Here is a 15,268-nt window from a genome sequence, read left to right on the forward strand (position 1 = left end):
TTGTTAACATATATATTTTTCCATATTTCACATAAGCAGTTGAAATATATAAATTCTTTATTTCCTACAAAGAAATGCTTTCAGAAAACATACTAACAGAAGAGTGAGTGAGTGAGTTTGGTTTTACAACGCTTTTAGCAATATTCCAGCAATATCACGGCGGGGGACACCAGAAATGGGCTTCACACATTGTACCCATGTCGGGATTCGAACCCGGGTCTTCGGCGTGACGAGCGAACGCTTTAACCACTAGGCTACCCGACTGCCCCTCAAACAGAAGAAACTCACACACAAGTTGGCCCCAATCTCTAGCTTGTAATGGTAGGAAATGGCTATACTGTCAGTTATGGATTTCTACAGTGCTAGCCTGGGGTAGTGCGTAAACAAGCCATGGTTACAGTAACAGTTAGACGGAGCTCCCAGGTACTACTAATCAGACATGGACAACTTGTAGGAATGGATAAGAATCAAAGGATATGCAAAATGCGTAAGTTAAGATGTATGGAAGTTAAGATGATATCATCTGTTGTAAATAGGCAATACATCTTTATAAACCCCAAAACCATATTCTCCATAGTAAGCGCCATGTCCCAATAAGCTGACCAATTTCTAAACCATTCAAGTATTTTGACACCTACTGAGGCCAAACAATTTAAATAACAGTCAATACATTCTTGTGTATGATACAGATTTGTTTACAGAAAACAGCAGTGCAGAAGGGTGAGTGAGTCAGTGAGTTGGGTTTTAACGCCGCTTTTAACAGTATTTCAGTTATATCACAGTGTGTCAGCTTAATGTGGGAGGAAAGCCCAAAGTGATGCAGGTCTACCACTTCGTTGATGAAGTGGTGACGAAGTGGTGACGTTTACCACTTCGGTGGAACCCACGAGCACGGAAATGATGCTGACAAACCTAGGAACATAATCGGGGCAAACCAGGATTCGAACCCACAATCATAGGTTTCTGGCGTGCCCAAGGGACGCAACTCTGCACAGCAAATCCCGGTGCCTTATACGACTGGGCCACCCATGCAGAAGGGATACATGATTACCTACTGACCATCATCAGATACATCACCAACGCTTGAACTAAGTTTCCACACAACCACTTGATCACTAGCAACTATTTGAACATGTATATGGTTTTAATAAGTGTCCCCTTCGTCAATTTTCTAAGCCCTGTGCTCTTATTACAGAGAGGATACAGGATATGTAAATTGCTAACAATAATGTTCACAGACAAACAACACACCTGATCTATGGATGTCAATCATGCACTTCTAAACAGAATATGAGTCAGTCAGTCAGTCAGTCAGTCAGTCAGTCAGTCAGTCAGTCAGTCAGATGGGTTTTAGGCTGCTTTTAACATTATTCCAGCCATATCCGTTAGGGGACTCCAAGAACAGGCTTCACAAATGTACCCACCAGTAAGAACCCAGAACAAGGTAGCTTGCTCCAACTGGCTACCCAAACCAAGTGAAGAAAGCTTTCCCTGATGAGTGGGCAGCAATCAAACAGACAGACTTGCAGCCACAATACATTCTGATGAAGCAGCTCTGTCACAGTGCCAACAACTTCTCAACACACAGGTGTGACTAACCACCTTCACATATCACATGTCATTCATGGCATTCAGCTGCATGTTCAAAGGAGTGACAACCTAACGTTCACACTTCAGACCTCCCATAAAATAATCCCATGAAATAATGACTAACATAAAACAAAAGCACATTTGATGTGATTCATACATTGAAATCTAACATTTTCAGATGAAATATTTGACATGTGAGGATATTGAATGATTTTTCGGGTGCTTCATTTGATTTCGTCACTGAAGGAGACATTGTCTCAGTTACAGTGAAGGCTTTGACTGGATCTAACACTCAACATTTATCCTGAAACAAGCACACATGGAATTGTATACTTTCAGTCACATGTATATCATTTGAGTGAGCCTAGCCACCAACCTGACAACTTCCCATTTCTCAAGACATCAATACAACACTGCACAATAAATACTACTACTGTGAAAAAGAGCCTGGCCAGAGACAAGACAACTTTATTTGCCCACAAATGAAGTTGAGCACACTTTCATAAGAACAGTAACTCCTGAAGTAAAACAGAATCACATGTGACTAAGATATTGAAAATGTTCCAAATTACCAGTTACTTTAGAAGCATTGTCCATGGCTGTACAGAGTCTAAAGTTTATAGCACTCACATGGCCACATGCACGCTTGTATCAGTCCGGGCTTATGTGGGTTTTATACTGCTAGCCCACTGAGATACCATGCCACAGTTTAACATGGGTACCCCATAAGGCTGGCATGGGTAACACGGAAACTCGGGTCGGGTGGGTCCTGAGTAGGACCAGAGTATCCACAGTCTACCCGGACCCATGGTCAGTCATGTGATGTATTGTTTAATGACAAAATTTATCCAAAACTCTATGGTTACACTACAAGTCACTAGTGTTCCCATTTCTTTCTGAAAATGCACCCATTCCTTCTGACTTTTATATGTTTGAAAACAGATATAACTTCATGCAGTAAACTTCAGCGTATGCATGACCAGATCGTTTTATACATGTATCTAAATACATTTTGCCAGAGCTAAGGTCATACTTTTCCAAATCTCACAGTTTGTACCTATCTCTACAGCGGGTACACAGGTATGGTCAGGTAATAGGGTGTTGGGTACCCGGGTAGTAAATTTTGACTCATCCCAGCCCTAGTACCCCATGTCAAACACAGAATACTGAGCCGACCAGTCCTTGTTTTTGCCCCTTATGCCGAGCACCAGGCAGGGTAACAAGTAACATCTTCTAACGTCTTTTGGTATGAAGTGGCCGGGGATCGAACCACTGACCTTTCCAGGCAGACACTTCACTGGACCACAGAGACATGCTGAAATATAAAAACATGTGAACTATGGCCACATACCTTCTTGGTCCGGTAGCTGCTCTGGAAGCGAGAGAAGACACTGGGTTTCCGCTTCTTCCTCTCTTCTTCCTTCCGTTGTTTGGCTCTCTGGTCTTCAAGGTCGAAACTGGCAGATCTGGGGAGAGTATCAATACTTATAACCTTCTTGTATTCATCTTTTATTTGACCTTGGACAATATTTTCATTTGAATTTCAACTACATAGTTTAGTAGTGATACTATTCAGGTAAGCTATTTTCTTTCTGATTGTATGGCATCCTTATCACTGTAAGTTGTTTGGTGATATTTGGTGTGGGTATCAGCTTGGTGCCTAAATGTGATCAATACTGACTTGCTTTGTACCAATGTAGGATTCTGTGTTTTCTCCCACAATGCCACTGTGCAACTCTTGTAAAAGCTGTTCTTCATCACAGACATAGCCTACCTTCATACATCATTCTGAGCATGAGCTTGTGCAGAATTGGTGAGAAAGTAGCCAAATAGATGACATTGCTAGGAGTATGTTGTAAATTAAACTAAATTTAACATGTAAAATGTCAACACGGTTTCCACCGGGTAACCTTTTCGATAACATACTCTTCTAACAAACTAAAAAGATCACACAAAAAAGTATGAAGAAAAAGATGTAAGTGCCGAAAACATTACATTATTGTGACCTGCAAAATAAACATTTCTGACAACCAATTTACAAGTGTCTATATTGACATCAAGCTATATATAAAGCGTCATTGTTAAGCTTAGCAGAGTTAGGGCCTTATGACGTGGTTAGGAAGCAAATCAAACTATACACACTATAAAACAATATTAGTTTCTGAAATAAAATATCCACAGTAATTGTGCAATAGTTTATACAATATGCCTTATACAAAGCCATGGAGTAATACACAAACAAAACATTGACTCATGAGACAAAGAATATTCTTTGAAAGCCACATGTGTCACGAGAACATTGAGATTGGATCTCTGAAACAAAATGGGGAAACAATGATATATTCAAGGACTTTGACGGAAGAGGATTCATAAAGAAAGGATAAATATTGGGGTTTGTTGATCAGTGATCCTGTGCAGAGGATGGGTAGGAAATATGGGTTTACGGTAAAAAAGTGCTATTGTTTCCAAGACTACATATATGAAACAATTTTCATTGGAGTATAACCGACACAGTAACGACGGTGGGAAAGGTCAATTGTTGGAGCTGGTTGGTTTCTTGGAGTGCAGTCATTCCTTACAGTGAGAAGAGGGTCTACAATAGGGATTGAAGTGCAAAAGTTGTGGGGTGAGAGAGAATTTTACCTTTCTTTTTCAGGAGTTCTGTAAGGAATTAATGGGCAATCATGTATCATTGAACCAAAATTAATAGGAGCTTAACTCTCCAGTCACTTGTCATGGCGTATCGGTTTTGCCAATAACACCATGGGTTTCCTATATATTTGATATCATAATACATATATGCACTGCCATCCATAGTCTTTTTAAACAATTAAAACTAATAAACACGCGTCTAGGTATCTGTGCTTACAGAACATACACACTGTCTTCATGGACGGGCACGATATCGCATAATGGTGACACTAGAAAGCATGTACACATGCACAGTAGTGAGTCATGACACATCAACATGGTTATTCTTCATCCATATATATACTGAACAAAATAAGATAGGGATCCTGAATATTTTGAAAATATTTTTTTGTAGCAAAGACTGAGCATACAATTTTATAAAAGTATCCCCAAAAATATTCATGATCCCTACCTTACTTTGTTCAGTATACTTCTCAAAAGAAGTTACATAACACCAATATTTTTCTTATGACTATAGTCAATCTGTTATGGCATAAAGATTAACTATCGTTATATGAAAGATTGGGGTGTTCTCTAACTTCTTTTGAGTAGTATATTTGCCTTAGGATTGGTGGATGTCGATATGATCGTACTTTGTCACTGTGACATTCATGAATGTTGGAGAAACAGATATCATGAAAATGAGTGGGAATCGTTTTACATCGCTTTCAGCAATATTTCAGCAATATCGTGTGTGGGGAACAACAGAAATGGGCTTCACATGTCATACCCATCAGGGGAATCGAACACAAGACTTTGGTGTGACACCTTAACCACTGCCCTAGATGTAATGAGAGATGGAAAACTGGGGAATAAACACAACAATGACACCATTGAACTCACATGAAGGTGAGTCAGAAAGACAAAAGAGGGAACAAGATACACCACAACACATTACATGAGTCAAACTGATAAATTGATGAATGCAAATCACTGGTCCAACAATGATGGATGTGAGTCACAGTGACAATATTCAAGATTTAGGTTAACCAAAATGCCAGCCCCGGAGATGTAGAAGATGCTATGCACATCACTTGATGTGAGTCACCACTGACATATTCAAGTCGTGAGTCACCATGGACACATGGCTTGATGTAAGTCATCAGGACACACACTCATTGATGTGAGTCACCAGACACATGATCACTGATGTGAGTCACCAAACACATGGTCATTGATGTGAGTCACCACACACATGATCATTGATGTGAGTCACCAGACACATTATCACTGATGTGAGTCACCAGACACATGATCACTGATGTAAGTCATCAGGACACACACTCATTGATGTGAGTCACCAGAAACATGATCACTGATGTGAGTCACCACACACATGATCATTGATGAGTCACCAGACACATGATCATTGATGTGAGTCACCACACACATGATCATTGATGTGAGTCACCAGACACATGATCATTGATGTGAGTTACCAGACACATGATCATTGATGTGAGTCAGCATACACATGATAATTGATGTGACTCACCAGACACATCATCATTGATGTGAGTGACCATGACACATGATCATTGATGTGAGTCACCACAGACCAGTTTGATGAGTCACCATGGACACGTGGCTAGAAAGCAATCGCTGTGCTACAACAGTCAATATGATTCACGTCGACACAACTATGAATAGCTACATGGTCTGCTGCTGTATGGACTGATGACCCATGCACGAGAAAATGACTGATGCACACATGAATGTGAGTGACTGACAGATGGACATCTGGAGACACATGTATCGGCTGACTAGAGACATATGTACTAATGTCAGTATCATTATTATTTGAAAAAGTCTTAACTTCAATCTCAACTTCTTGGACAAAGTTATTTGGCCATTAGTTTGCTTAACCTTCCATTGACCATTCACACCTACTGTCTTTTATGCATGCCTATCTATACACCAAAGTTGGCAAAAAGACCTGAACAGGTGAAAATGTGCAATTAGAAAAAAGGTCTTTTTGAAATTAGTCAGGGTACATGATGATGAAAATTAAAATGAATGAACGACATAATGACAAACATTGAGTGATATGAAATAGTGAGTGAATTTTGGGTTAAACGTAAACAGTATTCCAGTTATATCACGGCATGTCAGCTTACTGCAGGAAGAAAGCTCTAAGTGATGCAGGTCCAAAACATTACCACTTCGGTGAAATCCACAAGCACGGGTATGGTGCTGACAAACCTCGAAACTTGAACGGGGCAAATGATACAAAATAGACAATGCTTTCAACTCAGAATCACAGCAATTTACAAGAGAATATTGAGATCACCAACACAAGAGGGAAAGACAGGTCACGTGAAAAGATGAACACATGGGGCAGTGACAAAGTCTTGTAACCATGGGAACATGACGTTTATATCTTGATTTGACACAGGTAAGAAAACAAAACAGCTATAACAGGATCGAGGAAGGCAGGTCCACTCACTCGCTGAGAAAATCCTGAAGCGATATCTCTCCTCCACGCCGACGAACAGGAGCAACATTTTCATCTTCTTCCTCGATTTCATCTTGGCGCCGAAACTGTGCACTGTTAATCAGATGAGTGGTATTAACTCTTAGATGTTGTGCTATCTCGCTATGTCCCTTTTACAGAGTTTTTTCTGAAAGTTTGTTTTCCTTCTGTCATCTCCTATCCTTCTTTCCACTATGAAGTTAGCACATATACCTGCTGCATTGGGGAACATGACACACTACTTAAAAGACTTCGTTTACAAAATGTTCATCTCCACCAATGATATATATTTTCCCAGTTTCATGTGAATTTACCAAATAAATAAGATCTTTTGATTGACAAAATGTCAGGACATTAACAATAACAATCAGGGTTACCATATTAACAAATAATATACGCTTAGATAATGTGTCAGGAAAAATAAACTTATTTATCAAATATCAGTGAGAGAATGTTAGTTTAACGCTGCTTTGAACAGTATTCCAGTTATATCACAGCCGTGTCAGCTTAATGCGAAGGAAAGCCTGAAGTGATGCAGGTCTCAGAGGTTGACCACTTTGATGAAACCCACAAGCATGGATAGGTGCTGACAAACCTAGAAACAGAATTGGTGTGAACCGGGATATGAACCCATGGCCATAGGTTTCAGGTGTGCCGAAGGGATGCAACTCTGCATTGTAAACAGCAGCACCTAGACAACATTGCCACCTGTTTCTCCTCATCAAATCTGCAAAGTACATAGTATATAGGATTTGATTACTATGTATATGACATGCTGTATTAACTTAGTCTACCTATGATCACTCCATGCAAATGTTTGCAGATGAACTGTCATGGTAGTCTTCTGATTATTTGTTTAGTTGCGGTTCAGCCTATACTATTCCTGGCTATCTAATCTAATTGGAGGGGTAAAGCTTGTATAGAAGGGGTCAAAATCTTACTGGGTGGACTATGTATAAAGATTCAACAAGCAGAGGGATAAGAAGATGATGAAAGGTCACTGAGGCTGAAAAATAAGGTCCATGAGTAAATATTGTTAAGATAGTTAAATAATGCCATAAAATGTTCTACAACTGAAACAAGCATGCAACATGCTGGTGCACAAAATCAAAGAAAGTCCCTTACCATAAAACATGCAATAAACATGCATATTTTCATGCATTACTGCTACAACACAGGGGAAACAGCAAGACAGGCAGTAGCACATCAAGGGGAGTAACTCTTGCCAGAGTACAATATTATCTCCCTTTTGCCAAGCTTACAGTCCTCTAAGCTTTCATCACCAAAGTCACAAAGATTTAAAGAAATATCTTCAAGAACGAAATCAAAAGTCTTGAAAGAATGTATTCTCTACTGTGTAAATTTAAAGTTTCAAATCGGGATTAAACCAAAACAAGAACTCAATCTGACCCTAACTACTATTGTTACTTAATGCCAAGATGTGAAAACAGATTTTTTATTTTGAAAAAAAAAATTGAGCTAGTTTGATGCCAGAAGGTCAAAAAGGTGATTTAAAAAAATGCAAGTAAAATTTTAAAATTGGATTTTAAAAAAATATGAATTAAGAAATATATTAAACTTGAAATAGCTAGAAGTGCTGTGCAATATGCAAGCAGGTCATTTGCAAGTGTGATATACAGGTGAAAGCAGGACAAGCAGAAACTGAATGATGCCTACGACAAACTCACTCATGATCTTGGAGGAGTTTTTGTATTACAGTATAGGACTGGCCACTGGGTCTGAAATAACACCATTGTGTTTCAACAAACAAAAACAGCAACCTCAAAGTAAAACACAACTGGGGGTAACAAGGCGGGATCTAGCACCAACACCCGTTCAACCGCTGCAGCAGTGACAGCAACAACAACACCAGGCTCCTACGGCGTCCTCCATACACTGACGTCACAACACCACATACAGATGCAACGTCAAGGATGCACGTTTCACAGATACCTGCAGTTTTCACAAGTTGAGCAGGTTTCTCCTATTGTGTGTTTCACATATAATTATAGTTTTCACATATATGCAGGTTTCTCCTATTGTATGTTTCACATATCATTATAGTTTTCACATATATGCAGTTGTCACATACATGCAGGTTTTTCCTATTGTGTGTTTCACATATAATTATAGTTTTCACATATATGCAGTTGTCACATACATGCAGGTTTCTCCTATTGTGTGTTTCACATATAATCATAGTTTTCACATATATGCAGTTGTCACATATATGCAGGTTTTTCCTATTGTGTGTTTCACATATAATTATAGTTTTCACCAGGGGTCCGGAAAATTTAAAATCCCAATCGGACATTTTCATTTATGCCACGCCCCCTTCAAACAGCGTGTTTTAGTACGACTTTTTACACACAAATTACAAGTTGTTACGTATTCATAATATGATGAATTATGAATTGTTTCAATTTAAATTGTTTAAAATTCACGGGACAATTAATAACAAATAATATCATTTTAGATATACATGGAAAACATATGTTTGTTTCTGTTATAATAACGATCTGTCAACGTTCTGAACGGTCTAATTAATATTTATGAGTCTGCTCAAGTGTACGCGTCGTAACATTTGGATCGAGATTATTATCCCATATTTGGTTATCACGTGACCTCACGGGAAAATTATTTTTTTTAAAACTAAAGATTATTTAAAAACAAGACAAATAATCATGATAATATAATCCAAAAGCCTAAACTATCGTTGATAGCAATAGTTATTTGAATACTTTTTCATCTGTACGTAATTATTGACCATAAAAAATTTGATATCGATCGTCACAGAAAGCAAAATGGCGGTCAATCAAGGTTCAATATACTAGTAGCTACTGAAAACAATAAAATCTGCAAATCCTCATTGTATGTCAACCAAGTGAAAGTCGTTGGCCACGACTTACAAAATGATCATTCAGACTTTGAGGGTTTGGCAGATCCGCTCGACTGATCTGCATCGGTCGACTGGCTGTCGTCACGCTTTCGCTTCTTGTCTGAGGTTACGTATCGTAGCATTGTGAGGATAATGAGGTACATCGATGATGCAAGGTATTTATGTACAGTTGTAAACACATTTTACTCAAATTAACAAGATGTTCTCAGTAATAAATCCTCGATTAATCAGTGTCAACTCAGTTTATTGCCTATTACAGTGATTGACCGATTGGACTATCATTCTACATGTTCTAGGTACGATGTATTTACAGCAATCAAAACAAACAAAGCTTGTCAGTGTAGATAATCTTCATTGTGTTACAACTGCAGACAGAAATTGCTCAGTCCTAACTGTTGATCATGTCCGGTCAAAATTTAAGAATGTCTGGACAATACTTTTTAAAATGTCCGGACAGAAAAAATTTAAATGTCCGGTAAGCAATATTTTAAACCGGACATTTGAGATTCCCAATCGGACATGTCCGGCGCATATGACGGTTTCCGGACCCCTGGTTTTCACATATATGCAGGTTTCTCCTATTGTATGTTTCACATATCATTATAGTTTTCACATATATGCAGTTGTCACATACATGCAGGTTTCTCCTATTGTATGTTTCACGTATCATTATAGGTTTCACATATATGCAGTTGTCACATACATGCAGGTTTCTCCAATTGTGTTACACATTTTGCCATAGTTTTCACATATCATAGTTTTCACATATATATTCAGGTCTCTCCTTTTGTGCATTTCACATATAAAAGTCTTCACATATATGCAGGTTTCTCCTATTGTGTGTTTCACATATCTTTACAGTTTCACATACCTCTGGCAAGTCTTTGCTAATGTTAAAGTTCTGTTTCTGCTAATTATTGTAGGGGAACACAAACAGAGGGTTGAGGGCAATGTCCAGCATGCTAGATAACTGTCATTCTATTATTGTAATTGTTTGAGGATATATTTTGTTGTGTTTAACCTTACAGCTTATCTCTTTCACTATAAAAGAATCTTCGAAAAGGAGTGAGTGAGTTGGGTTTAACGCTGCTTTTACCAGTATTCCAGTTATATCACAGCATGTCAGCTTAATGTGGGAGGAAAGCCCGAAGTGATGCAGGTCTCAGACGTTTACCACTTCGGCGAAACCCACGAGCACGGGTGTGGTGCTGACAAACCTAGAAACATAATCGGGGCGAACCGGGATTCAAACCCACAATCATAGGTTTCTGGCGTGCCCAAGGGATGCAACTCTGCACAGCGAATCGTGGCGCCTTAGACGACTGGGCAACCCGTGCCCCTCTTCCAAAAGGAAGGTAAAAAAAGTGAGATATCAAGACATATTTAAAGTGACACCTTGTATCCATGTCTATAACCCTTATTATCAATCTGAGGACTCCAGCGCCAGGGCAAACTTGTCATGTTGTCAACCTTAATTTCCAAATCTATTAGTATCAAGGGGCGGTCGGGTAGCCTAGTGGTTAAAGCGTTCGCTCCTCACGCCGAAGACCCGGGTTCGAATCCCAACATGGGTACAATGTGTGAAGCCCATTTCTGGTGTCCCCTGCCGTGATATTGCTGGAATATTGCTAAAAGCAGCGTAAAACCAAACTCACTCACTATTAGTATCAATATGAGATTGTCACCATGGTCACATGTATAACAGCTGTGCGTGATTAAGCTGGTGCATGGTTTGTGTCTGGTTAATACCAAGTGCTGAGTATTCAGTAGCCAACACCATCAGTCTGTAACTGTAAATATTAAAATCATCTGCCCAGCCACCCGTGCCAACTCAATTCTCAAAGTGATAACGATAACGATAAGAAGTATTAACGAAACTGCTTCTTGACTAAAACCATTGGGAAGTGTTTCTAGCTAAGAATTAGTGTTCATTATCTGATAGGTCTCTCAAACTATCAGCAGTTTTGATGAAATTTGAAACAATTCTCTTTCTAATAGCTATGACCACTTTAAACCAAAGTTTGGACAACTACAGCAACTGTTTGAGTACCTCACAAGGCTCATCACAAACTAGAATTTGGCTTAAACAGGGCTGAAAAAGACACACAGGCAACAAAGGTACTTCATCAGTAGCTGTCAAACTCTAAACAGTCAAGCTTGTAGTCTCATACTACAGCATGTAGTGACCTGTCTGTCACTATAACATCATAGTCAGTCAGTCTAATACTACACCATCTAGTGTCTGTGTCATCTCACTGTAGCACTACAGTTAGTCAGTCAATGTACTAAAGCATCTAGTGGCCTGTCTGTCAATATAGCACTACAGCCAGTCTGACATTTAAGTCAGTCAGTCTAATACTAAAGCCTATCAGTCTAACACTAAAGCCTATCAGTCTAACACTAAAGTCAGTCAGTCAGTCTGACACTACAGCCAGTCAGTCTGACACTAAGGCCAGTCAGTCTAACACTAAAGCCTATCAGTCTAACACTAAAGTCAGTCAGTCTGACACTACAGCCAGTCAGTCTAACACTACAGCCAGTCAGTCTGACACTAAGGACAGTCAGTCTGACACTAAGGACAGTCAGTCTAACACTAAAGTCAGTCAGTCTAACACTAAGGACAGTCAGTTTAACACTAAAGCCAGTCAGTCTAACACTAAAGCCAGTCAGTCTAACACTGAGGCCAGTCTGTCTAACACTGAGGCCAGTCACTCTAACACTAAGGACAGTCAGTCTAACACTAAAGCCAGTCAGTCTAACACTAAAGTCGGTCAGTCTGACACTAAAGTCAGTCAGTTTGACACTAAGCACAGTCAGTCTAACACTGAAGCCCATCACTACAGCTAGATGTCACAAACTCGTGAAGAGATCAGTCATTTCAATGTCTCCTGAGACTTGCGCCTGGGATGTAGAACTAACTGACCACTACACTACAGGGAGAGCACCATGCCAAGCCCACTTACTGTTTGCCATCCTTGCCACGCCCATCTCTACGGAGACTCAGCTTTCGGGAATCTGTAACACACAATACACGTGTCAAGTATACTGACTAAATCATTCAGGGCAACTAACCAACAATGGACCAGAACACTTACTCTCGAGATCTACAGCAGGTACCCGGGTGGGGGCGTGTAATAGGGGGGTGGGTACCCAGGTAGTAAACATGGACAAGACCCAGCCCTAGTCTCTGCAAAGCTTTGGGAAATTAAGGTGAACTTATACTGTGAAGGAAAGATCAGCAGCATCCGACTTGTGGCTGGTGAAAATACTTCGGAAAAGTAATGGTATAGACCAAACATTTCTTTATCAGGATATGCCAAGGTAAACAAAGAAAGAAACCTAATGATTCCCACTCCCAATGCAAATGTGGTCTTGAAGTTCAAACACACAATCACTTCATTCTAGCTATGGAATTTGATATCCCATGGGATTTATCTAGGATTCTAAACAAAGTGCCCCTGGAAGGCAATTTTGGATAAAAAATATTGTTATTTTGTTCACAACTGGGATCTTTTTAAGGTTTTTTTTTACTTTCTTAAATTCAGTGTTATTTTAACATTGAATTTTGAGATGCATTCAATGTACTAATATCCAAATAAGCATTAAAACCTCTACCCCTTTATTGGTCCCCATATGAGTGAAATACATGCTACTTCTACAAAACCATGAAACTAGTTATTAGAAATGTTAGAGATTAAATGAATTGGGAAATTTATATTAGCGATATGGGAATTCTTAATGACATCTGCTGTAAACTTGAAACTGAATATCGGCCTCTGAACAGGCTAAGACACATGTCTGTATTCCTATGCATAATATTGGCAAGTAAGTGTGCATTTAAACTGTGAAGCAAAGATAAGCAGCATTCAACTTGTTTACAGTATAGATTGAATATTTCTTAAACAGGATATCAATACCCTGTAAAGAATAACAAATACCACTAAAATAGAAATTATTATTACCGCTCCAAATATAAATTTGATGTTCCACCTTCAAGCATGAATTGTGCCTTGATTACTCGAGGGAGGTGAGGTGAAATGGGGTTTAACGTCAAGTCCAAGATTACTGCACTTATATAGCGACGTGCATGCATGTGTGTTTGTGTGGCTGCTTGTACTAGTCTGGACTGATGCCGACTAAAATGCTAGCCCACTGAGATACCATGCCGCAGTTTAACATGAATACCCCACTCAGACACAGTATACTGACTCTGAGCCAGCCTTGTTTTAGCCCCTTAATGCCGAGCGCTAGACAGGGTAACAACAAGTGCCATCATTTAACGTCATTTGGTATGACGTTGCCGGGGATCTGACCCCAAACCTTCCGCTCTCCCGGGGGACGCTCTACCAGTAGACCACGGAGGCGGTCGGATTACTTGAGGGAACAAGTGGTGGTCATTGTCTCACCAGTTGAGTTCATCTCCTGTTTGGCAGCAGCGGGGATTGAGGGAGTTGAGAGAGACTTGGTCATATTGGAATGTGGCACTCCTAAGCTGCTGGTGTACTCTTCTTCACACGAGCACACACCCTGAGTTGCAGCAACTGTGTACGGACGAGACTTACTGTCGCGCACACCACCGCCCTGGCAACAGAGAAACAACTGCAACTCAACAAATAACATTAGGGGAATAGCAGCTGCATCTGCATGCATTTCTTACAAATGTCAAATATTTTCCAACATCAACCCAAGGAGTAGAACTGTAGGCGAATATTTTTCGGTATGTCTCAGAAAGATAAGTTTGCTTCAAACTAAAGAAGTGAGTGAAAACCAATATATAATTTTATAATATAATTTTAATATAATTTTAATAAAATGCCTGAAAGGTCCGATACATAACTGGAATTTATTTGAATGAGAATATAGCAGTCCAAAAATTAAAATCATTTACAGCAAAGGTTTGGGGTTTTTTTGCCATCTGTTAACAATGCATTAACTTCCTTCCTCACAAAGCTGTTCTATAGGGTCGCTGAAGGGGGCGTATATGTTACCTTTTCTCTATTAGGTCTCTGAAGGAGGTGTATATGTTACCTGTTCTCTATAAGGTCTCTGAAGGAGGTGTATATGCTACCTGTTCTCTATTAGGTCTCTGAAGAAGGCGTATATGTTACCTGTTCTCTATAAGGTCTCTGAAGGAGCTGTATATGTTACCTTTTCTCAATAGGATCTCTGAAGAAGGCGTTTATGTTACCTGTTCTCAATAGGATCTCTGAAGAAGGCGTTTATGTTACCTGTTCTCAATAGGATCTCTGAAGAAGGCGTTTATGTTACCTGTTCTCAATAGGATCTCTGAAGAAGGCGTTTATGTTACCTGTTCTCTATAAGGTCTCGGAAGGAGGTTTATATGTTACCTGTTCTCTATTAGGTCTCTGAAGAAGGCGTATATGTTACCTGTTCTCTATAAGGTCTCTGAAGGAGCTGTATATGTTACCTTTTCTCAATAGGATCTCTGAAGAAGGCGTTTATGTTACCTGTTCTCAATAGGATCTCTGAAGAAGGCGTTTATGTTACCTGTTCTCAATAGGATCTCTGAAGAAGGCGTTTATGTTACCTGTTCTCTATAAGGTCTCTGAAGAAGGCGTATATGTAACCTGTTCTCTATAAGGTCTCTGAAGAAG

General features: G+C 39.5%; 1 protein-coding gene across 7 annotated transcripts in view; it reads right to left on the bottom strand.

The window, feature by feature from the left end:
• The window catches only part of LOC139453836 (rho guanine nucleotide exchange factor 28-like), a 251,958-nt gene that overhangs the window by 66,922 nt on the left and 169,768 nt on the right, over window positions 1–15,268 (bottom strand). For 3 of the 7 annotated variants that reach the window (XM_071235532.1, XM_071235321.1, XM_071235768.1), the window contains 6 exons: window positions 14,060–14,234; window positions 12,617–12,668; window positions 8,443–8,493; window positions 6,728–6,829; window positions 4,234–4,251; window positions 2,942–3,056 (listed from right to left, as the gene is read on the bottom strand). In XM_071235532.1, coding sequence (XP_071091633.1) covers window positions 2,942–3,056; window positions 4,234–4,251; window positions 6,728–6,829; window positions 8,443–8,493; window positions 12,617–12,668; window positions 14,060–14,234 — 513 coding nt within the window. The remainder of the gene's footprint in view (window positions 1–2,941; window positions 3,057–4,233; window positions 4,252–6,727; window positions 6,830–8,442; window positions 8,494–12,616; window positions 12,669–14,059; window positions 14,235–15,268) is intronic. The other 4 variants (XM_071235454.1, XM_071235380.1, XM_071235606.1 and 1 more) reach the window with 4 other exon arrangements.

This window comes from Haliotis cracherodii, unplaced genomic scaffold (assembly GCF_022045235.1).
Source record: "Haliotis cracherodii isolate W230 unplaced genomic scaffold, xgHalCrac1.p SCAF_1, whole genome shotgun sequence".
Lineage (NCBI taxonomy): Eukaryota > Metazoa > Mollusca > Gastropoda > Lepetellida > Haliotidae > Haliotis > Haliotis cracherodii.